Raw genomic sequence first — 21,501 nt, 5'->3', positions numbered from 1 at the left:
GTGTCCAGTTTTAGTTTAATATCTGTGTTCCAATGAATGGTACTCAACTCCTATTAATCTTCAATAATAATTCAGCATAAACATTTTAAATACACAGAATTTAGAAATGTGTTTAATGTGTTTGAATTTAAGTTCAAATGGATTTGAGACCTGGGAATGAGGAGAAGTATGTACGGGGGAATAAAGCAGGAGACTGAGATTGGTGCAGATGTCAGCATGTCACCATCATCACCCTGATTTATACAAAAACATGGGAAGGCATTGATACAAGTACACCAGGCTAGATTCATATTACAAGGCAACAAAAACAATAGATAAATGTCCAGTAAAAACAAACAAATTGACAACCCTAATAACTCTAGGGCCACTCAAGATCCACACAGATGTGGATAGTGATGAACAGCATTAGAATGTCTAAGGAGTGGTGGCCCTGGGGACTTTCTGGTTGTTTCTATTGAGTGACTGTGAAACCATTGTTTAGTATCCATTGGTTTGGGAGATAAACGAGTCCTTCCACTTATCAATCATGATCAAAAATAGGGTTTGTCACAGTCCAGTCGGATAAGGTCCTTCATCAGTGCCTTCATGATGTGTTTCCAAGGAAGACAATCATTGCAGTCGAGCACGCTTCTCAGGGGGCGGTTTGCTGGAAGGAGCCGGGGCGGAGGGTTTCGGAGCTGGCTCTCTCTCTTCCTGCTTCACCACCTCTGCTGGAGGTTCTGGCTCCTTCTTCACCTCCACTGCAAAAAAGAACCAGCGTTCAATCTCAGTCATTCAGCACACATTAGAACATTATGTGGATGAGAAATACAAACAATTTGCCACATCTGTGTTTGATTCTTACCTGGGATAGGCTTCTCACCAGGCTTTGGCTAGAGTTCGGAGGGGGAAAATGACATTACTGAATCATACACAGATACAAGAATAGACAGAAAAATTACTTGTTCCCACACAAAATAAACCAATTTATTGTATGCAGTATGCAACATGGATGGTTTGAATCAACTCTCATTATGAGTAGCCCTGCCTGTGACTGAAAAGCCTGCATATTCCTACTATTGGTCTAGCGGTAGTCATTTGTGTTCCCATGTAAAGGGTACAGGGTTCAATTCCCTCCTCAATCACCTGTGATAAATAACATCCTACTGTACCTGATAAAATGTTGGGGGGAATTTGGATCTGAGATCCAACAGAAGTGTGTCCACACGCTGTCGCTGAAAAAGCGAACTGGGTTCTTCTTTCTTCTTAGACTTGGGCTTTGCCTTCTCTGTTAACTCACACAAATATTTTGTTTCACAAGAAATGTCCCCATCTACACACTAATGTTTTTATTTTTTTGAGCCCAGACACACTGCATCCAATATAATCCGGTAGACTAACCTCTTTCCTCCTGGTCTTTAAAGTGCCACCAGTATCCTTTGGATGGGTGGTAGCGACAATAAGACATAGCCTCGTCAAAGGCTGACTGGACGCCATGGACAGCAGAAAGCTAGGGGGAAAAGGAAGAATTAAAGCAGTCGAAACCTAACCCAAATTACACCTGAAATGACCAGATCAAGTGTTTCTGATGGTAAGTGTATTATTATAATAATACGTTATTTTAACAAACATTTTGATCAAAAGCAACATGGAGTGGGTAAAATGGTCCAGGACACTCTTCATCCATTATTCAGACAGCTATTTCATGGTGAAATTCTAAAAACATGCATATACCAAGTGCAGGCCACAGTACAGCCAGGATTGAATGATTTCAGTTGTTTTTGTAGTTGTTCTGATACAAGTGGTCTGGTGCCTATGTTACTGTAGACACATTGTTCATGTTTCCTGTCTTGTTACCTGCACATTCACTTTGTCTTAAATAATCTTCTTCTATACAGTTGGTAGAAGCCATCTATCCATTTGAATAAGGCTTTTAAGCCTTTTGTCAGATGAGTGCCTTGGACCATTTTTCTTTTTTGAACCTTTGTGTTCCCTACCAAAGAGCACCTTCATCACACTTCCGAGCACACTTGTATTGAACTTCCGGGATTTGAACCTCTTGATCTGCAGTCAAATGCTATAACCCAGAGGTCTTCAACCCTTGTCCTCAGGGACCCCCTCTTGCACGTTTTAGATTTTTCCCTGTTCCAACACACCTAATTCAAATGAATGGTCATTAACAGGCTTCTGCATAACTAGATAAAGACCCATTCATTTGAATCAGGTGTGTTGGAGCAGGGAAACATCTAAAACATGCAGGACAGGGGGTCCATGAGGACCGGGGTTGAATACCTCTGCTCTAACCCCTGAGCTATACCCAACACCCCATGTATCAGTCCCTCCCATCTCATATCGGCCTGTTATGAAAGGAATGTGGTTATCCCTGTCGTGAGGACTGGGTCAGGGGTGATTCTCACCACTCTGGATCCAATGACGGTTCCAAGGTCTGGGGCCTGGTACACTACTCCTGCTATGATGTAGTAGTCTGACAGTGGAATCACTGAGGGACAGTTGTAAACAGGCAGGAATGAACACATATACAGGAATATACAGATTTGCAGTTTTCAAAATGTATCATGAAACCTACACCCGTGTCTAAGTGTTATCTAAATACAGTGTGGTGTGGGTGACCTGACTGAGGTTACAAGAGTCTCATCCTTCACAATTCCTCACCTTGTGTGGGGGACTGTCTTTGTTGTTTACGGATGATGTAAAGAATAGGCTCCTGAGCATGAAGCAGAATGTACTCCACACCAACCATCTGACTGCGACAAAGAAACGTTCACAAAAGGTCACCTCATTTGCCAACTTCAATACATCGCAACGTTTTGGATGAGTTATCATTATTTTATTAATTGAGGTAAGATGTATGTCGGGCTTCTTACTTCAGATGCTCCAGTGTGAGTCGCTGCATCTTCACGACCTCATTGTTACAAGTGCGGTCGTAGAAAGGATTGCTCCTCTCTGAGAAGTAGTCCAGGACATTTCCTGGATTGAGAATGGGCACCCAGCCGCTGTCAACCCACGATATACCCAGAAGGTTGTCTGCAGGGCCAGAGAGGTAACAGGTTAGCCACTTGATACGAGACTGACAACCAAGATCTGTATTTCAACCGTTAGGCTAAAACATGTTATCATCACCCTGAACTTTCTATGTAGGAGTGCCTACAAATCGCGTTGAATATATACAGTATATTACACGTCAAACTACTTTTTATTGAACATGCAATTGAGTATTGGATTATACAGTCGCAACGGTAAAATAATTGGATCACAAGTTACCTTTCAAATCCACCGATGCCATTCTGTAAATAAATGGTCGCTTGAAATGGTCGTCAAACTAGATACTGTCGAAGTTGGATGACGTCAAACGTTTTTAATTTAACAAAAAACTAAAACATTCCCCTCATAAAAAAAAGTAAATTTAAAAGTATAAAATAAATAAAATACTGTGCTATCCATTTGTTATTTTTTGGTAATGGTATGATATTTATATAATGTTCTCGCATATAATGTCTTGCCAGTCAGACTGTGAGAGGAATGTGACGGAATAAGTCTAATCATGCCCCCTGCAGGTTGTCTCCCACAGCATCTGTGTGATTCAATTAAATAGCCTACATTCATGGGAAAATGAAACAAGTTGTAGAAATGTCGATTAAACTTGTTTCTGTAGCCAGATTTAATAGTTTCCCTGACATTCTTGCAAAAACAGTTGGCTATGTTACACCAACGATTCCTTAAAGAGGGAGAGCGAGAGAGCAATTCCTACAGTCAGCTTTTATTACAAACAAAAAGACAATTCAACAAACACAGATTTACAATATATTATGGAACTGAAATCCCAACTCAAGGCACACCCTGAAACAGCTGGCATTCTTTCCCTGTTTATTTTGAGATTGCAACCAATGTGGACACAGCTTGTGAAATTGCAGGAATAGCGGCAGGCTTGACGAAGTGTTAATCGCTACTCAAAATTCCTTCATGTCACAGCAATGGTATTCAAATGAACCTTTACTTGTGTTCAGTGTAGCCTAACCTTAAATAACCCTAAATTCAAACAGTAATGTGAACTCTGCTTCAAATGACATCATAACCACCTGGCATTAGGACTGGGACCCTGTCATTTGGAGGACAAGCCACGCGCATCAAAGAGTCCCAATTGCCTGTGCACTAAACGCGCGTTATTATTTAGACTATGCGGAGGCAGCTGGCTGCACAACTGGGAGATACCGATGTAGCTATCAGATCTAACAGTATAGATCGCATTCCTCGTCGTGGGATAAATTGCTTGCGCAAGGATTTGTCTGAACACGTAGATTTACGGCTAGTTTTTTTTTTTTTTTACTGAAGAGAGAGAGTTTCTTGTATGAACGCCTAACCGAGGGTCACGATAACACGCTGGAAGTACGCGAGAATCTAAGCGGGCACTAAGCTTGCGCGCTGACGACTCTGTTGCGACACTGTCAGTAGACGGAATAGCACACACACGAAAGCAGCAGCGAAACCGAGCATGTGGTACTGAATAGATAATATTTTGTTTTATTAATCAGCCTGACAAAAGGACAGCTGTGAAGAACGTCGACTAGACTACGTGTTCTTATTTCATTCTCAAGATGAGTTTGAGTCAGACTGATAGAGTTGATGGTGGCACAGGCGGCCTCAACATAGGCAGCAGCATTAGTGGTGCTCAGCGGCTCCAGCAGTGTGCTCATCCTCCCAGCAGCCGGACCAGAGATGCACGATACCAGCAGCATCACAGCAGACATCATGGAGGTTCGGTGGTGAATAAGCCAGCGCATTCCGAACCTGCGGATGCTGTGCGACGTGCGCTCGACTTCAAGACCCAAGGCACTCAGTGTTACAAGGATAAGAAGTATCGGGAGGCGATTGGCAAATACCATCGCGCATTATTAGAGATGAAAGGTTTGTGTAGGGTTCTGGGAGACCCCGATGCCAGCTCTAAATCGCCCTCACCAGTTCTCCTGACTATCAGCAAATCCACCCTGACAGACGAGCAGAAAGGCGCGATGGAGAATGCCGAACTGGAGTGTTACAACAGTCTGGCAGGTAGGCTCATCAAAGGCCATCATTTTTCCATTCATTTGAAAGTAGTGGAATGAGTCAGAGAGACAGAGAGACAGAGAGACAGAGAGACAGAGAGAGAGAGAGAGAGAGAGAGAGAGAGATGGAGAGAGGGAGAGAGGGAGAGAGGGAGAGAGAGAGAGTAGTAGACTGAGTCAGAAACAGAGAGTACTACTGAGAGTGAGACAGAGAGAGAGAGAGAGAGAGAGAGAGAGAGAGAGAGAGAGAGAGAGAAGGAGAGGGAGAGAGCATCTCAAGCCATGAAGTCCGTGTTGATGGTTTATTCATGGATGAGTCACAGACATCATCCCCCACCACCATACTGATTCTCAGTGACAGTGTTGATATCTTAAATGACAAATACTCAGGAATATCCCACCGGACACAGACAAGTCTAGTCATTATACACATGTAGTTGGCTTAATGTAATGTAATCATTAAATGTTTTAATTTAGCAGGATTTGCTACGATTTTTTTTTACTCCTATGTCCTTCAACTGTGCTGTTACACATCTGCCTAGTTTGGCTAGTGTACTAGTCCTATTCCTTGTTTAGCTAATTGTTGTTCTCCTCATCAAGCCTGCCTTTTGCAAATGGAGCTGGTGAACTATGAGCGTGTCAAGGAGTACTGTCTGAAGGTGCTGTGTAAGGAGGGGGAGAACTTCAAAGCCCTGTACCGCTCTGGTGTGGCCTACTACCACCTTGGAGACTTTCACAAAGCACTCCACTACCTCAACGAGTCACACAAGCAGCAGCCCTCAGGTGAGCTGTGCATCCTCACATTTAATCTGGATTAAGATGATTTAATCTGGATAAAAATTACTTTAACTAAATACAAATATATGGCTGTCTCACTGCATTGTTTAGTTTCTTTAGTTAGTTTCTTCCTGGGCACCCTTATATTTAATGTGAATTAAGATGATTTAATCTTAAAATATATATGCCCACCATGGGTGTATCACATTTAATCTGATTTAAGAGATTTTCTTCACATATCACTCTACGTCTTCAATTCAGTATGAATTCAGATCAATTACACGTGCCTTCACAAAATGCAGAAGGGAGGTATGTTCATTGTGTCGAGGCACGCTCCCTGTGCTTCCTCCCCAGACACCAATGTCATCCGCTACATCCAGCTGACCGAGATGAAGATCCGCCGGAACGCCCAGAGGGAGAAGAAAGAAGCCACTTAAAACTCTCACTGTCTCCTGACTCTTGCGGTCTGCCTTCCACCTCCCCCAGTTCCTGCTCCGGACCCTCTTCCTGACTCCTCAGAGGCCTGCTGGTAGAGGCTGGCTGCTTCAGCCTCGCACCCTCACGTTCACCCATCTCGTCGCCAGTCATGTGATTTCCCCGTGTGCACGTATGTTTCTGAAGGTCATCTATGTAAAAGCTGTTTTGTTTTTTGTTTTTTTACAAAACATACAAACATATACGTTTTGGTGCTGTCAGACCCTTACGAGTATTTTTTATGGAAATTCCATGATAGTGTTGTTCAGTGTGATGTGAGATGGCTTTGCACTGCCAGTCAAAACATTGCACAGGCCAGCAGTGATGGAGAGATGAGTTGATGAAGCATGTGTCTGTGCGACTGTAACTGGCTGGGTTAGCGTCTACCCTCGCACAAGATGTCTTTGTAACAGCATGGAATCACTGTTAGACGACCTCACACTCACCTCTTGTTATATAAGGTGTGTTGAACACAATTGAAAGAATATCAATTACAAACCCAAGCACATGTTTACGTTTTACATTGTGTGTTATAATGTCCAAAAGGAGAATATAACAAAGATGTAAATATATTTTAAAATGGCAAGATAACTGATTTTATTGTGAAATAGCCTGTCTTCTTTATGAATGCTAACAGGGGCATGTCATCCAGAGTCTTTGCATAAACTGTGTTAACTGTAAGTATATGTGTAATAAACGTGTCAAGTGATTGAAAGGGACATTTTGTGGAGTGAGCTTTTTTATCAAATGTCATTGTGTCCCTGTTTTTGATTCACACTATGAGAAAAGTCTGACTTACTGCACAATGAAAGAGCAGGTGTGAAGGATCCTTCTCTTGTTTTGGTTGTCATGGTGACTATGAGCCATTTTGCTGAAGGGGTTGATGGTGACCTGAAACAATGAGGTGAACATAACACAGCCGGTAGAGAAACCATCGAGTCAGTGAGTGGGGGAACATGAAACAACAATACAGCTCACTCAATTCCAAATTCACTCACAGATCATTTGGTTTTCATGAAGCAAAACTCAAAAGTACAGCACTTCAGCACAGGTGAATTGTTAACCATGATTTTACTCAAGTCAGTGTTCTCCAGTGCTAATACAGATCGGTCCCTCTGTTTTGGACCAGAAACCTAGTCCATCCACAGCATCAGTATTGTGGTCACGGTGTCAGTTTTAGTGTCAACGGAAGATACAGTAGAGTGCATTACTTATAGATGAATAGCACCCTTGTTTCTAATATAGAGCAGTCAGTATTTACATTCCCCACACTGTCACCTCTCAAAGAAAGCACATTCGGAGTATTTAACACTTGAAATTAGTCAACTTCAAGGAGGACTAATTATTCCCGTTAGGAGAGACTAACACGTAAGACAGTGCTCAGGCCGGCTGTGTGCCCATCTCCACGATGCAAACCTGTCCGGACCAAGACAGCTGAGGGGGAGGAAGCTTTTAGGCTTCGACGTTGTAAATGATTCATAACAGTGTCAATACAGTTCAATATAGCAGTGCACTGTAGCTTATCTTGTGGAGAAATGGACTCAAAATGATTTAAAGAATGCTGCAAACACAACGTAAATAACCTGGGGGCCTTTGAACAGGCTGAGTTAAAACTGTGTGCTGAGTAGAAGCCAGTCAGCTGGACACGTGTGCCTGTGCTTTAAACACAGGAGCTCAACACTCAGGGCCACGTGTTCACCATCAGAGAATAGAAATGGAGAGCAGCACCAACAAATATATAAAATAAAATGAATATACAATCAAATAAATACATCAATAAATAAATATACATTATCAACAACAAAAAATACTTTGACATGCCTCCTGGGCCTGTGTCATACAGTATGATGAATTAAAACTCATGCACTCCATTGCTCACACAATACACACACTGAATCCAATTTCCCATTCTGAAGCAGATAATCTACAGAGTATTTAAACATGTTTTTTGTTAAGACATCAAAACCTGCACACGTCATGGTGATGTTTTGCAATATTAAACAACGTGGACTGGTTTCTCTGAGAAGCATGATGGTTTGTGGGTACCCTAGTTGATGCTTAGTGAGGTGCTTCTGTACAATGTTGGTTACATGTGGTGGGTGACGACATTGTGGATAATACAAAACAGCTCAGACTGCTGCCCTGGCAGCCAACATGAAGCAAAAGGACATTCAAGTGACATACAAATAAATCACAAAAGAAATGTTTCAGTCTGCAGAATCAAAATAATTCTTAATGAGTAAAAAGTGCAGTATGCCATATTAGGAGAAATGGTCAACCTAAATAAATAAATAAATAAAGCTTTACATTCAAAATGCTGTCCAAAAGTGCACTTGTTAAAATGCACAATCTTGAACTCTTAAATTAAAAACGGTGGACTTAAGAATACCTCTGTGAAGCACTATCCCAGCCAACACTCTCCCCTTCTGTTGCCATACAGGAGGAACTGAAGCCTTTAAAGGACAGATGACAAATGACAAGGGCACCTGTGCATGAGACTAAGATCTAATCAGGCAAAATAAGAGGATCATTCTGATGCATTCCAAGCCTAGCAGTGGCCACGCTCATCTCACTGGAGGTGCTGTGACCATGGTGCTCCACAGGGGGGCTGAGGGAGGAGGCGGCCTAGCTAGGACCAGAACCCAGGCTTGTACCGGTTATAGGGTGAGTTTTGGGGGTAGCTGGCCTCAGGCCTGCAGAGGGGGAGGGTACTGTCCCGGGACTGTCCCTCGTCTCGCTTGTCCAGCAGGTTGGCGCTCTTCCGGGGGGAGCAGGGGGTGGGCGCCTCCAGGGGCGTGGGGGGCACCACGCCTCCCCCGAACTCCACCGTGGGGGGGGTCTCGGTGCTGGAGGTGTGGGCAGGGGATTCTCCACTGCCCTGTCCGCTCCCCCGGCCCCTCCCGCCTGGCGTGTCGCCCCAAAACATGTCGCCACGCGCCCGGGGCGAGGGCCGTGGCCGAGACAGGAAGTCCAGGGTTTTGGGGCGCTCGGGGGCGCAGCGACGGCGGGGGGTGGGGGGAAACACAAGGTTGGGATCAGGCAGCCGGGGAACCTCAGAGGTGTCCTCTCTCAAACACCTGAAACCAGCTGTTCAGCCAGAAGAGGGAACAATCAGCTATCAGAATCAGAAGGGATTTTATTCGCCATGAATGTTTGCACAAGCAAGGAATTTACTTTGGCAGGGAGGTGCGTACATTAAACATATAGGAATATTGAATGGATGAGCTCAAAAGCGAAATGGCGTATCAAAAGACAAAAGCAATACCATTGCTCTATATATCAAACAGAGGACCTACCTGTGTTGTCCAGTGTGACTCTGACAGGCAGAGGGGCCAGGTGTGGGGGGGGGCAGCCCTTCTTGATGGCCCCGTCTGAGGGGGTTCGGTGCAGGCAGCGAGAGAAGCTGGGGGCGGAGGGGATGTGTGTTGGGGTCAGGGACTGGCGGGGGTGGCACTTGAAGCTCTCTAGGTGGGTGTTGACAAGGGGGTTGATTGGGGCTGGCTGCGGCTGGGCTTGAGGCTGGGGTAGCGGCTGGACCAGAGTCTGGGGGGAGGCTGGACGGTAGACCAGCAGCTCCTCGCTGTCGGCGCGCAGCAGCGAACGTGTGGAGTTGCAGTCCGACATGGAGGACAGGGACAGCAGCGTGAGGGAGGAGGGGAGGCCGCGCTCCGGTAGGGGGGCCGCAGGGAGCCTCAGAGGGCTCTCCCGCCTGAAGAGCCTGCGCGTCGGGGAGCTGCCAACCCTCCGCAGGCCCCCGGGCCGGTGGAAAAAGCCCTCCCAGCGGGGCTTGGAGCTCTCCTCCGGCTGGGCCCCTGCCAGGATGTTGAAGCCCAGCCCCACTGCCGCCAGCAGAGCCCCGCAGCCCAGCAGCACCAGCTCAGAGCGCCGGCCCCCGCTGGGGCTCTTCCTGCTGGGGGGCGTGTCCGGGGCGGGACTGCGGGGGCAGTACTCCTCCCCGTCGCCGTCAGCAGCGTGCCCTTCCCTGTGGAAGGGGATGCAGAGGTAGGATTTGCCGGGAGAGCCTCCCCCTTCTGGTTCGGCGGTGTAACAGCAGTCCTCGTTCTCTGCAAGGGAACAGCATTACTCGACGTTGCATCACAACAGAAAACGAATTATGGACTAACAGGCATAGGTACGTTGGGTTTGGGTCACGGCTCATGCTCACCCATCTCAGTGAGGCTTGGCACTCCGGGTACGGCAGGGCTGTGTCTGGGCGACCTGCGGAGGTTAGGAGCGCTGCATGAACGCTGCCTGCTGCCCTCCTGAGGGGGCTTGATGCTGACGGTGGAGGGAGAACATTCTAATTGCATTCTACAATACATGCACAGTAATGTACACATTGACTTTTTCAACCCTTTGTGGCCTCCATCAACATGTGCACCTCCACTACCCCATCCCAACTCCTCCCTTGACACCCTCTCACACACACATGCGCGCACACACACAGACACACACACATTCTCACACACACACACACACAGTCCCACACACACACACGGTCTCACCTCTCATCAGCGCTGTGCTCCCGGTGGTAGTGAGGTCCAGACACGCGTGTTCGACGATTCCTCCGTGAGCCCTTCCTGTCCTCTTCCTCCTCTAGTTGTAGGCCCGTGGTGCAGCCCCACACCTTGCACCCCTCCCCCGGAGTGACTGGAACACAGGCCAGCAGGAAACGCATGACACACCGGCGGGCCACGCATCACACAGCAGCAGGAAATACATCAACACAGCAGTACACCCATTTTGGTGAGAATATTGTACTATCAAAAAAGGTTTGGTAATTCTACAATGAAAGCATGTTTTCTGATGATTCGTGTGTTCCCAGGGGCGGGGCTTACGCTGGATGGCCCGTAGGCGTGGCAGGATGGGGGGGCTGTTGGGGGGGCTGGAGCTGCTCCCCAGGAGACTCCTGCGTCGGTGGTCCCGTGATGGAGAGGCCTGCACCGTGATCTTGTGCTGGAAATCTGAGATATAAACATACTGAAATGATTTAATTCCGCAATAAAAAGAAAAACGACTTCAACATAGCTGTAAGATCTGGCATCGGGACAATAACCTCTCTCAACGTCAGCAAGAATAAGGAGATGATCGTGGACTATAGGAGGGGGCAGGAGGAGGAGCATGCATCCCTATTAATCAACGGATCCGAAGTGGAGGAGGTCAGCTGCTTCAGGTTCCTTGGGGTGAACATCAGCAATGACCTCACCTGGTCTGTTCACACGGACAAGGTGGTCAAAGTGCCCCGGATACACCTCTTCTTCTTGAGGAGACTGAAGAAGTTTGGCATGGACTCAGTCATCCTCACTAACTTTTACAGATGCACTAATAGAGAGCATTCTGACTGGTTGCATCACAGTGTTCTATGGGAGCTGCACAGACAGGGGCGGAAGCTCCCAGCCCTACAGGACACCTACCACACACACAATGCCTCAAGAAATCTGGCAGGATTGTAAGAGACTGTTACCACCCATCATTCTCGTCTTTTTACCCTTTTGCCTTCTGGCAGGCGATACCGAAGCATTCGGTCTCGCACACGTAGACTGGACTACAGTTTCTTTCCAAGGGCCATCAGGCTTCTGAATGAACATTGATATGGACATTGATACAGTACTCTCTAGCAACTTTACATACTGTCACTTTCAGCTACTGGTTGCACTATCAGCAATACTGCAGTATTGTACTTCACTTGTCTTAGGTTAGCATAGGTTTATATGGTTAGTGTAGGTTATTTCAGCGACTGGTTGCACTTTCAGCAATATTGCACTATTGTACTTCACTTGTCTTAGGTTAGCATAGGTTTATATGGTTAGTGTAGGTTATTTCAGCGACTGGTTGCACTATCAGCAATATTGCACTATTGTACTTCACTTGTCTTAGGTTAGCATAGGTTTATATGGTTAGTGTAGGTTATTTCAGCGACTGGTTGCACTATCAGCAATATTGCACTATTGTACTTCACTTGTCTTAGGTTAGTATAGGTTTATAAGGTTAGTATAGGCTATTATGTGTACTATGTGTATTTAGAGTTTAAGTATACGTATTATATATTGTATATTATTGTATATTAGGAGGTTTACTATATTTTTGCTTATCATAGATGTAATCTATGTTCTGTGCACTTATTTGTTATGTTATGTCAGGTTGCTTTGCGTTGTCTTGTCCTAAGAATTTCAGTGCCCAGTCTGACCCTGTGTTGTTCTGTGCATCTGACAATAAAAGACTTGAACTTGAAATCTCAGGTAGAAAAAAGCCTGTTTTTATATTTTTTTACAAACTGAAGTTTAAGTTTCATGTTTAATTTCCATGTTTATTTGCCATTTGTGCAAGTACATTGACATTCTTGATCCTGTTCCCCTCCATAGTTTCCTAGCTGTCTATCCTATTCCATTAAACAAATACAAATTTTGTGAGCTCGAAAAAATATCAACAAGAAAATATAATAATGACAAAGAACTGGACCTGTATATGCCAGGACTCACCTGAGGGTAGACTGATCCGGTTGCCGTCCTTCAGTTTGAGGCGACTGCGTCGGAACTTGCCCTGCCTGCTCTCCACGCGTGGCTTCTCCTGGTACAGCTGGTGGATGATGACGTTGAGCTCGCGCTCCAGGATGTGGATCTCGCGCTCCGCCAGTTCCTGCTCGCGCCTCCGCAGGTCCTCCTCCTGGCTCTTCTGCTGCAGCGCCGCCCGACTCAGCTCCTCCTCCCACGAACGCAGCTCCTGGGGACCCAGGAGACCCGGGGAGAGGTGGAGTGTTACACTGAGGTAGCACTTACAGGGTGGAGGGGGATGGATGGATGGATGGATGGATGGATGGATGGATGGTGGGTGGGTGGATGGATGGAAGGATGGACGGAACAAAGAAGAAAATGATAGATAAATAGATAGATAGATGGATAGATAGATAGATGCATGGAAGAATAGGGCATGGTTGGCTAGATGGATGGATGGATGGATGGAGAGAAGGATAAGTAGATGGATGCATGGACAAAGAGATAGATGGATGAAGGGCTGGAATCTGAGAATCATCACCTTCTCCTTGACCCTAAGTTGGTCAAACATCTCCTGGATCTCCACTTTCCAGTCATCCTGCAGAGAGTGGAAGGACTCCACAGGCATCTCAAAGAAGCCTGACTCCTCTATGGTGGTCAGCTGGTCCAGAATACTGGTAAACAGGGGCCGATCATGAGGATCTGGGTTCCAACACTCTAGAGAGATACAAAACAAGTGACTGTTATATAACTTTAACACAAAATGGTGGTACATGTGGTACAGTTAACTGCTATTCAAAAGGCCTGTTGGAAGTGCAGTACTTCAAGTGACATGGCACAGAAATGGCCTCGAGGAGGAATCATGGGATATTCTGCAACACCATGACAACCAGTTGGAAGAGGGCTGAAGTGATTCAGACACTTGCTTGACTACTAAAATATGATAGTAAGGTACAAATACATCACTTTAGCTACAATAAACTGCTTAAGTTGCACTATTTCATTCATTAATTCACTGTGTTAATCCCTTATGTGATTTCATTCAATAGTCTCCCAACATAATTTCACAGTGCACCTCCTTAATCTGTGCAATACAACCAAGATGCCAAGATAGATGTTAATAAGACAGACAGATGTTGTGCCTCACCAGGTGTCTGGAACAGCAGCAATGTTTGTGGTTGTGGTGATAAAACGCTTGCCATGTGATGACGGAGGAGGGCAGTGCTTGAAGGAATTCCTTCAAGGACCAATAATGCTGCTCCTACCTTCCATGAGGCGTGTGAAGGGCTCTGGGCAGGTGGAGGGGACGGGCAGAGCCAGCTTGTTCATGGCCACTCCGTACGCCACGGCCAGACCGTCGATGCCTCGGAACGGCACCTCTCCCGTAAGCAGCTCCCACAGCAGCACACCATAGCTGTTCACAACGTGAATAGAACGAGAGAGAGAGAGAGAGAGAGAGAAAGAGAGAGAGGGAGGGAGAGAGAGAGAGAGAGAGAGAGAGAGAGAGAGAGAACGAGAGAGAGAGAGAGAGAGAGAGAGAGAGAGAGAGAGAGAGAGAGAGAGAGAGAGAGAGAGAGAGAGAGAGAAGAGAGAGGGAGGGAGGGAGGGAGAGGGAGCGTGAAAAGAATGACAGAACACGATACAATGTGATTCTAATTCACTGTTGTGAGACAGTCATCATCAAAGCAGTTTTGAATTGCAACTTCAGTGATTTTCTCTCACTCAAAGTAAAGGGTCGAGACAGAGTAGGAAAAGGGAGGAAACCGAGGGAGGAACAGTCATAGCTGAGTGATCATGGAGACATGCATCCGAGCCTGCCACAAACACAAACACGTTGCTTGTCAACAGAGCTCATTAGCCTCCATCTCCCCTCCCAACCGCCTCCAACACTGGCATCCACAAGACAGCAGCTGGGGACTGAAGCTGTTGTACCTCCCTTCCTGAGGCCTATCAACCTCCACGTCCTAATCCTCGTTTAGAAAGGGAAACCCCACATTGAGTCATAAGCAGCTGAGCTTAATACCCTGACAGCAGTTAGAAGCTTCCACAGAGCCTGGTGACAGAGCAGGCAGACACACTCTGGCCCTCACGTTTCAACAGGAGTATGGTATAGTAGTATGGCTGCAAACCACACTATCTACATCGCAATACTGATTATAATGTATAATATGATATCGTCAGAAGGTAGTATAGGTGAGTATAGATTTGATTGTAAAAGCGAAATGTGTTTTTAAGAGCCCGTGATCATGCTGAAAGATCACTCAATTAATAAAAAAGTCTCGGACACGGAAACCCTTCTGGATTACTTATTTTCCACCGTCTCTCTCTTTCCGCCCCAGTTCTGACACAACAACAAGGGCGCGGTGTCCTGCCACATCACTCCCTGCTCCGCCCACCTCCACACGTCGCTCCCCTTGGAGAAGGTGGAGGAGCGGATGACCTCCGGGGCCATCCAGGCGTAGGTGCCCGCTGCGCTCATCTTGGTGGTGCGATGCCACTCTCGCGCCAGCCCAAAGTCTGTGATCTTCAGGGTCTTGTTGCTGAGGTCCTCCATCTCCACTCTCTCCAGGATGAGGACTAGAAGGGGACATGATGTGGCGGTGGAGGGGGGGAGTGGAGGAGGGGTTGGGTTGGAGGGTGGGGCAAACGTGGGTGGGGGGGGGGGATGGGCGCCATGGGGAGTCGGGTTGGTAAGGATGTAGAAGGGCCGAGGTCACCGTCAACGGGATTGGTTGAAGTGCAGGAAGCATCAGGAGGAGGAGTTCACCAGTCAAAGTTAACAAAATGATCAAATGAATAAAACAGAAAATAGAAGAATGGAGATGGGGCATGGTGGTAGGAGGACATGGTGAAAGGAAGGGGGGGAAGCAGAGGAGAAAAGAGAGAGAACCGAGAAAAGAGGAAGACAAAAGAGATGCGGTGAGAATGTGTGAATCAAAGAGGAAAAACACAGACGTTGGTTAAAGTTGTTTGTAGTTTGGAGCTCTGTTCAGACATGACTTCACAAATGAGTGGAGACTGATTGTGGTTGAACTATCTGTTTCATACAGTCCTGCCTTCGGGCAGGAAACAGTTAGACTGTGTGGGTCAGCGAGTAATTTACCACAGACCCATATACGGCCTCAGCTCTGAAAGTGTAGAGATGAAACCAGAGAGACTTTAAAATCCAATGCTCCCAAACAAAAACCCAACATTTCTGTGATCTCCAGAACCAGTAACGGGTCAGTTCCATCCAAACTTATACCAGCAGAACACAGCGAACGAATGAGAAATATTGGCACATGTTCTGTCTCCTCTAAAAATACAACCCAAAACCCAACTTATTGTACAGCATCAAAGCCCATCTACACACAAAAACACACAGAGCTCCAGGCTCTCCCAATTCAGCCAAGCCATCTGCTGCGACCGTGGCCAGTGGCGAGGGTGTGTCAGTGGGCTGTGGAGCACATCAAGAGTCGCTTCATCTATGGGCCATGTGGCTCGATATCAGGTCTGTAACTAAATATGAGGTACCCGAAGTTCGGGCCACAGTAAAAAAACAACAGCAACATAATTATTAGCTAAATACCGCCCTGCTCCAGATATAAAAATGCCCCAGAGCTATGATTTACACTGTGGTTAAACCTTCGTAAAATCAGATGCTGGTTAGGGGCGACGTAGTGCAAGTCTGTCTCCCCGGAGAGAAAGCACCAACATGTGGAGACAGCCATATACATACATACATACATACATACATACATACATACATACATACATACATACATACATACATACATACATACATACATACATACATACATAGACAGTGACTCGACAGCAGTGTCTAAAATGGGCATGGTTGTTTCATAGGGGTCGTGGTGCATTATGGGTACTGTGTGCTGCAGTTTTCAACCTACACATGACTAGACACAAGTCTAGTGTTTGTCTGTGATGTCACGTGTTGAGGAGTGCCCCTCCAGGAAACAAGGCCTATAATCCACAGAACCACCGAGCCTGACTGCACCGCACTGGAAGAGAGTGAGGTGGGGTTTGGACTACATTCACTGAGCTGATGATGGCTTGCCGGGTAGATGGGCTTAACACCCTGAGGCAACCAATCACAGTCAAGTGCCGAGCTGATCAGTGCAGCGCAGCCAATAGGATTCCAGGAATGGCCTGTGTTTGAGGTTTGAGCATCCAATGAGATGACTGGGCAAGAGCATTGGGCAAATCCTTGATAATAGGCTTGGGGTTTAAGTGACCAGCAGGAGAAAAGGCAAGATTACGCCCGCACCACAAACACACACACACACACACATCCTCCAACCTTCCTGTATTCCACATACAACCTACTAACATCACCAATCCTTTGGCATCATTCAGTCAATCAAAATATAGGGCCACTAGCAGACAGGGCAGTCTGATGCAAACATGTGCCTCCCAGAGCCCCTGGGGGCCCCCAGATCACACTGGCAGCCCCGCACCCTCTTCTCCATTAGGGCGAGGCACAGAAACCTTACCCCTGTACTATGTACGACAAGCTCAAAATTGATATTGCTCAGTGGTAGAGCACTGGATTGAATATCAAGAGGTCCCAGGTTCAAATCCCCCGTTATATCGCTTCTGGATCCAAGCATCTGCTCAATGAATGGGAACAAACACGAAGGTGCTCTTACTGTTGCTGGACTTGAGGTCTCTGTGTATGATGGGGACGATGGCCTGGCAGTGCAGGTAGTGCATGGCCCTGGCGATCTGCACGGCCCAGTCCACCAGCGTGCAGGGGGGGATCCTCTTCCCCGAGAGGGCCCGGTTCAGGGGCCCGCCCCGGGCAAACTCCATCACCAGGCAGAGGTGTGGTTCCTGCAGGCAGACACCCAGCAGGGCCATGATGTTGGGGTGGCACAGCATGGCAAACAGCTTGGCCTCCTGCCGCACGCTCTCCAGGGTCTGGCCTGCCTCCTCGTCCGGGTCGCGGCGGGCCGCCTTCACTGCCACCTCGGCGCCGCGCCAGATGGCACGGTACACCTTCCCGAAGCCTCCCACCCCGATGATCTCCTCCAGGGCCAGCTCGGAGAAGTCGATCTCCAACACTGAGGGGCCAGAAAGAGAGAGAGAGACAGAGACAGAGAGAGATGGCGGAGCGATGATTTGCACGATGGAACAATCAATGTTATCATAGTTTTAGACTGGGGGACAGGGGTGTTAGGGGGGGGAGACAGGAAAGATCTGGAAGAGGGGTGTGAGAGGGCGACACAGGAAAGAGTGGGCAGGAGAGGACAGCCCAAAAAACAGCAACAAAAGAAGTGAGTCAGACTACCTTCTATTTTCTCATCTATGTCATTTCTTTAACAATTAAAAGACCTGAACACAGAGAGAGGAGAGGTAATTATCTGTGTGTGTGTGTGTGTGTGTGTGTGTGTGGGGGGGGGTGGGGGGGGTGGTGGGCCCATTCATTATCTTTTCATGCATATTCATGGAATTGTAATGCATATTTATGATATTTTCATACATTTACAATATGTATCCAAGAAAAGGGGACTGTGATGGCAAACAATCCTGTGGTGAATTGATAACAGTCTACTAAGCAGCCCAACCTTGATGAATATTTCAGGTGGAGTGTTAAAGTAGGCCAGTGGCCATGAGCAGGACGTTCTGATGGTGGAGGGAGGCTGGTTCTCAGCACCCAAACAAGCTCATGACGAGCCCCAAGACCCCTGACCTGCCCTGGCTTCCATGTGTGCAAATCTCCGCCAGTCTCCGCAACAATGAACCGTTCTTCCTTGATGGTACTTACAGACACGGAAGACTGGCTGTATTGGTGTTAGGTGATTCTTGGGTGTTGAACTCGACCATGATTTAAAGGATCATCAGCACAATGAGTGATCATACTTGCTTTTCATCAAATAAATGTTATGTCAGTTAAATTGTTAATAGTGCTGCTGAGCAATTATTTGCACCCGTGGAGCAAACGAAGATTTAGAATTGACGAGGATGATGCTCAACATGGCAAAGAATAGGATTACACCTGGCCGGCAGCCACCGCGATGGCAACGCATTCCTGTACACAGAACGGAGCAGGCCCGCTCTGTTCCCAGGCAGTTCATTGATTTCCTATCTGTTACAGGGCTCCAATCAAAATCATTCGATGCGCACAGAATGAAACCGTTTCTGTTGCTGCTAATTTGTGGCGGTGGTGGTGCTGCAACGCCAGCACAATGGGCAACAAAAATCAAGAACGCAAGGGTAGAGACCGTCCCGAATCCGCCAGACAGGGTCCTCCCTGTCACCTTGGCAGATCAGAACCATCTGGAGAATAAGGATGCTCTCACAGCCTGTGCGGGGTAATCTTTAATAACAGGCCTCGACTCCAATACCAAAATGCACTGCGTCTGTGAAGAATGACATTGCAGAACTGGGGAGGGAGTGTTCCCGGCCGATATGAAAAAGATGGACACTTATGAGCATAGCTCCGGTATACAGCACAATAAGATACTCACGGTGCAGCGGTGGGACGGAGTACTCGGAGTATTCCTCCTCAGCGGTGTCCCGTATTTTCTCCGAGATGCCATTCCCACTACTAACGTAATTACTGGGGAAAATGCCAACCCGGTCCTCTATCACCCCAGTCCACCAGCCCTCATCTCCAGAAACTAAAGAGTCTTTCGACAAGACCTCCACCAAGTCCCCCTTTCGTAAACTGAGCTCATCCTCCGCACTGGCCTCATAGTCAAAGACGGCAGTCCAGTAGCCAGACGCGACCGTTCCTGTAGCCGAAATGCAATGCTCTGGTGCTGGCCAGCAAACAACCTCCGGTTCTGTTCCATTGGACGGAGAGACGCACACCTTGGGACTTAAACTGTTGTCAAAATCGGGTTTGAAGACATCCATTGAAGCGATCCATAGGTGCGACTTGGATCACTGTGCAGGCTCGTGCACCTGACTCGGAGCGCGAGGGTCCGAGCACCCTGCTTACAAAGCTGTCTCTTCAACCGCGAGCTCTAAGTAGCGGCTAATCCTACACTGTGGAAAGCAACATTGTCCCGTCGTATCTCAGGTGCAGGCCTATATTAAAATTACTAAAATTTCCCAATTTGAGAACGATAATATTTTCTTTTATCCGCCCCATCTCACTTCCACCCATGGCTCCAGAAATCCGTGTGCGCAAAATCACTCTCGCTTATTCTGAAGAGCCAATTGTGCCAACAAACGAATCGCTCTCCGTCTATGATTGGCGCACCGCTACATCCGTCACATATGTGCGCTATTCTGTCCTTTCAGCTTCAGGCCTTGCTCTGAGGATATTCTCCCTGGAACGCATTGTTCTTTACTCGGCAGAAACGGTCACGTATTAAGACGCAGATTGATATTTTTCAAATAGTCTCCTTTATTATGTTATTGACTCCAAAAAATAAAATAAACAACTTGGCATAAATGAATTAAATTAAGGTTAATTTCATGCATAATTCCCTGAAATAAAAACAATCAATTCATAGCAAGGAGTAAAAAACCACCAAATTAACAAAACAATCAATTGAGCAGTCCCACAACCTTCCGTGAAGTACAGAACAGGACCATGTGTGTTGTGTGCAAAACATAGCTGGAATTCCATCAAAGCCCTTCTCTTCTATTCAAATGAACTGCTGTTTCGATTGGACTAATGACATTTCAGCCTCCTCTAAGAGATTCTGCTGGTTTTACCAAGTAGACTCTAGAAGGATTCCCAGGTTTGATTGAATTCCAGTCTGTTCCTTAAAGAAACCCACAATTGTGTGGTAAGACATGATTATATATATTTATAGATATAAGGACTGTTTTGACATAAGTTAGACAGAAATGCAATTTTTATGTTTCACACTGAAATCAAGTACTTGTGCGGAATAAACATTTGAAAGAGTTGACACCTCGTGGATGGAGTGGGTGACTTTTTATATGAGTCTCGCCTGATGTGGAACAGAGCTTACAACCTGGTTCACAAGCTGCGGGTTGGTAGGCATGATTGTAGTTCTGCTGATATGAGACTGCAAGAGGATGAGTTGGTTTGGGACGCCACTCTCAGCAATGTGTGGATTTAGGTGAAGTGATAGAGATCCTGCCAGGCCATGTTTGACTAAGATAGCAGGCAGCACCAAGGCCTTCACTGGAGGGGGGGGGGGGGGGGGGGGGGGGGGGGAGGGGGGAGGGGGGGGGAGGTGGTCTGCTGTAGAATCACCAACAGTTTTATTGGTGAACTGTAAATACAACAACATTACAACTAAGCTGATAGGTTACAACATAAAGAAGAAATAAAATAACAGAATACTGGTATTTGAAGGTAAAATCTTTGTTGATCTATAAAATGTAAACAAAGCAATTATCTGAACCCTTCAGCTGAGTACTCATAACAGCAATATGAATGCACACAATAACCACACACTGTTGTGTTCCAATGCATGTCAGATAGAATACATCTCTCTCTATACTCTCAGGTATACTTAGTCTAATCAAGTGCATGGTGGCAATTACTTCATCATACTTAGAGCTTACTGAAACACGTTAACTTAGTCTAGTATCTATGGCAACAATTATGTGGCAGCGACTTGGAGAAGGGAGGGGCTGGAGTGGGATTGTGGCTGCCCACCTGTCAGTCTCACCCTTCTATATCATCCCTCAAAGTACAAAACAAATTATTCTTGAATGAGATCATTGTTGGTATTTGGGTGACTGGCTGGGTAAAAGGTATCCTTCCTCTCCCAAAACAGAGG

General features: G+C 46.6%; 3 protein-coding genes across 4 annotated transcripts; 1 reads left to right on the top strand and 2 right to left on the bottom strand.

The window, feature by feature from the left end:
- Positions 1-203: 203 nt before the first annotated feature.
- Positions 204-3,318, bottom strand: med6 (mediator complex subunit 6). Its single transcript, XM_084684659.1, has 8 exons — positions 3,262-3,318; positions 2,865-3,024; positions 2,653-2,744; positions 2,397-2,479; positions 1,381-1,489; positions 1,152-1,267; positions 845-872; positions 204-740 (listed from the first exon to the last, which is right to left on the bottom strand). Exons 1-8 carry the CDS (start codon positions 3,281-3,283, stop codon positions 610-612), a joined length of 741 nt encoding a protein of 246 aa, XP_084540785.1. The 5' UTR covers positions 3,284-3,318; the 3' UTR covers positions 204-609.
- Positions 3,319-4,059: 741 nt separating this feature from the next.
- On the top strand, positions 4,060-7,002 carry ttc9 (tetratricopeptide repeat domain 9). Its single transcript, XM_084683323.1, has 3 exons — positions 4,060-5,046; positions 5,640-5,822; positions 6,171-7,002. Exons 1-3 carry the CDS (start codon positions 4,593-4,595, stop codon positions 6,251-6,253), a joined length of 720 nt encoding a protein of 239 aa, XP_084539449.1. The 5' UTR covers positions 4,060-4,592; the 3' UTR covers positions 6,254-7,002.
- Positions 7,003-7,344: 342 nt separating this feature from the next.
- map3k9 (mitogen-activated protein kinase kinase kinase 9) lies at positions 7,345-19,865 on the bottom strand. 2 transcript variants are annotated; one of them, XM_084683201.1, is made up of 12 exons: positions 19,258-19,865; positions 17,437-17,850; positions 15,178-15,358; positions 14,047-14,195; positions 13,323-13,498; positions 12,770-13,010; positions 11,129-11,254; positions 10,918-10,940; positions 10,796-10,881; positions 10,456-10,568; positions 9,587-10,354; positions 7,345-9,377 (listed from the first exon to the last, which is right to left on the bottom strand). In XM_084683201.1, exons 1-12 carry the CDS (start codon positions 19,646-19,648, stop codon positions 8,920-8,922), a joined length of 3,126 nt encoding a protein of 1,041 aa, XP_084539327.1. In that variant the 5' UTR covers positions 19,649-19,865; the 3' UTR covers positions 7,345-8,919. The 2 variants fall into 2 exon arrangements, with proteins under 2 accessions (XP_084539327.1, XP_084539326.1); XM_084683200.1 differs by having other exon boundaries at positions 10,796-10,940.
- Positions 19,866-21,501: the final 1,636 nt, after the last annotated feature.

Source organism: Hypomesus nipponensis, chromosome 3 (genome assembly GCF_054491055.1).
Source record: "Hypomesus nipponensis isolate SF chromosome 3, ASM5449105v1, whole genome shotgun sequence".
In the NCBI taxonomy this organism is placed as follows: Eukaryota; Metazoa; Chordata; class Actinopteri; order Osmeriformes; family Osmeridae; genus Hypomesus; species Hypomesus nipponensis.
The sequence above is the reverse complement of the archived record's forward strand: the minus strand, read 5'-3'. Positions and strand labels throughout refer to the sequence as shown.

What these genes read in the sequence shown, in the direction of transcription:
- ttc9 (XM_084683323.1), top strand. Translation starts at nt 4,593, where the DNA reads ATGAGTTTGAGTCAGACTGATAGAGTTGATGGTGGCACAGGCGGCCTC. An exon ending in GTGTTACAACAGTCTGGCAG is followed by an intron (nt 5,047 to 5,639) that starts GTAGGCTCATCA and finishes CTCCTCATCAAG; the next exon opens with CCTGCCTTTTGCAAATGGAG. An exon ending in ACACAAGCAGCAGCCCTCAG is followed by an intron (nt 5,823 to 6,170) that starts GTGAGCTGTGCA and finishes CTTCCTCCCCAG; the next exon opens with ACACCAATGTCATCCGCTAC.
- med6 (XM_084684659.1), bottom strand. Translation starts at nt 3,283, where the DNA reads ATGGCATCGGTGGATTTGAAAG. An exon ending in CCGTCATTGGATCCAGAGTG is followed by an intron (nt 1,490 to 2,396) that starts GTGAGAATCACC and finishes TTTTCCCCCTAG; the next exon opens with CTTTCTGCTGTCCATGGCGT. An exon ending in TAAAGACCAGGAGGAAAGAG is followed by an intron (nt 1,268 to 1,380) that starts GTTAGTCTACCG and finishes GTGAGTTAACAG; the next exon opens with AGAAGGCAAAGCCCAAGTCT.
- map3k9 (XM_084683200.1), bottom strand. Translation starts at nt 19,648, where the DNA reads ATGGATGTCTTCAAACCCGATTTTGACAACAGTTTAAGTCCCAAGGTG. An exon ending in AGACCTCAAGTCCAGCAACA is followed by an intron (nt 15,359 to 17,436) that starts GTAAGAGCACCT and finishes GTCCCCTTCTAG; the next exon opens with TCCTCATCCTGGAGAGAGTG. An exon ending in AACTTAGGGTCAAGGAGAAG is followed by an intron (nt 13,011 to 13,322) that starts GTGATGATTCTC and finishes CTGGGTCCCCAG; the next exon opens with GAGCTGCGTTCGTGGGAGGA.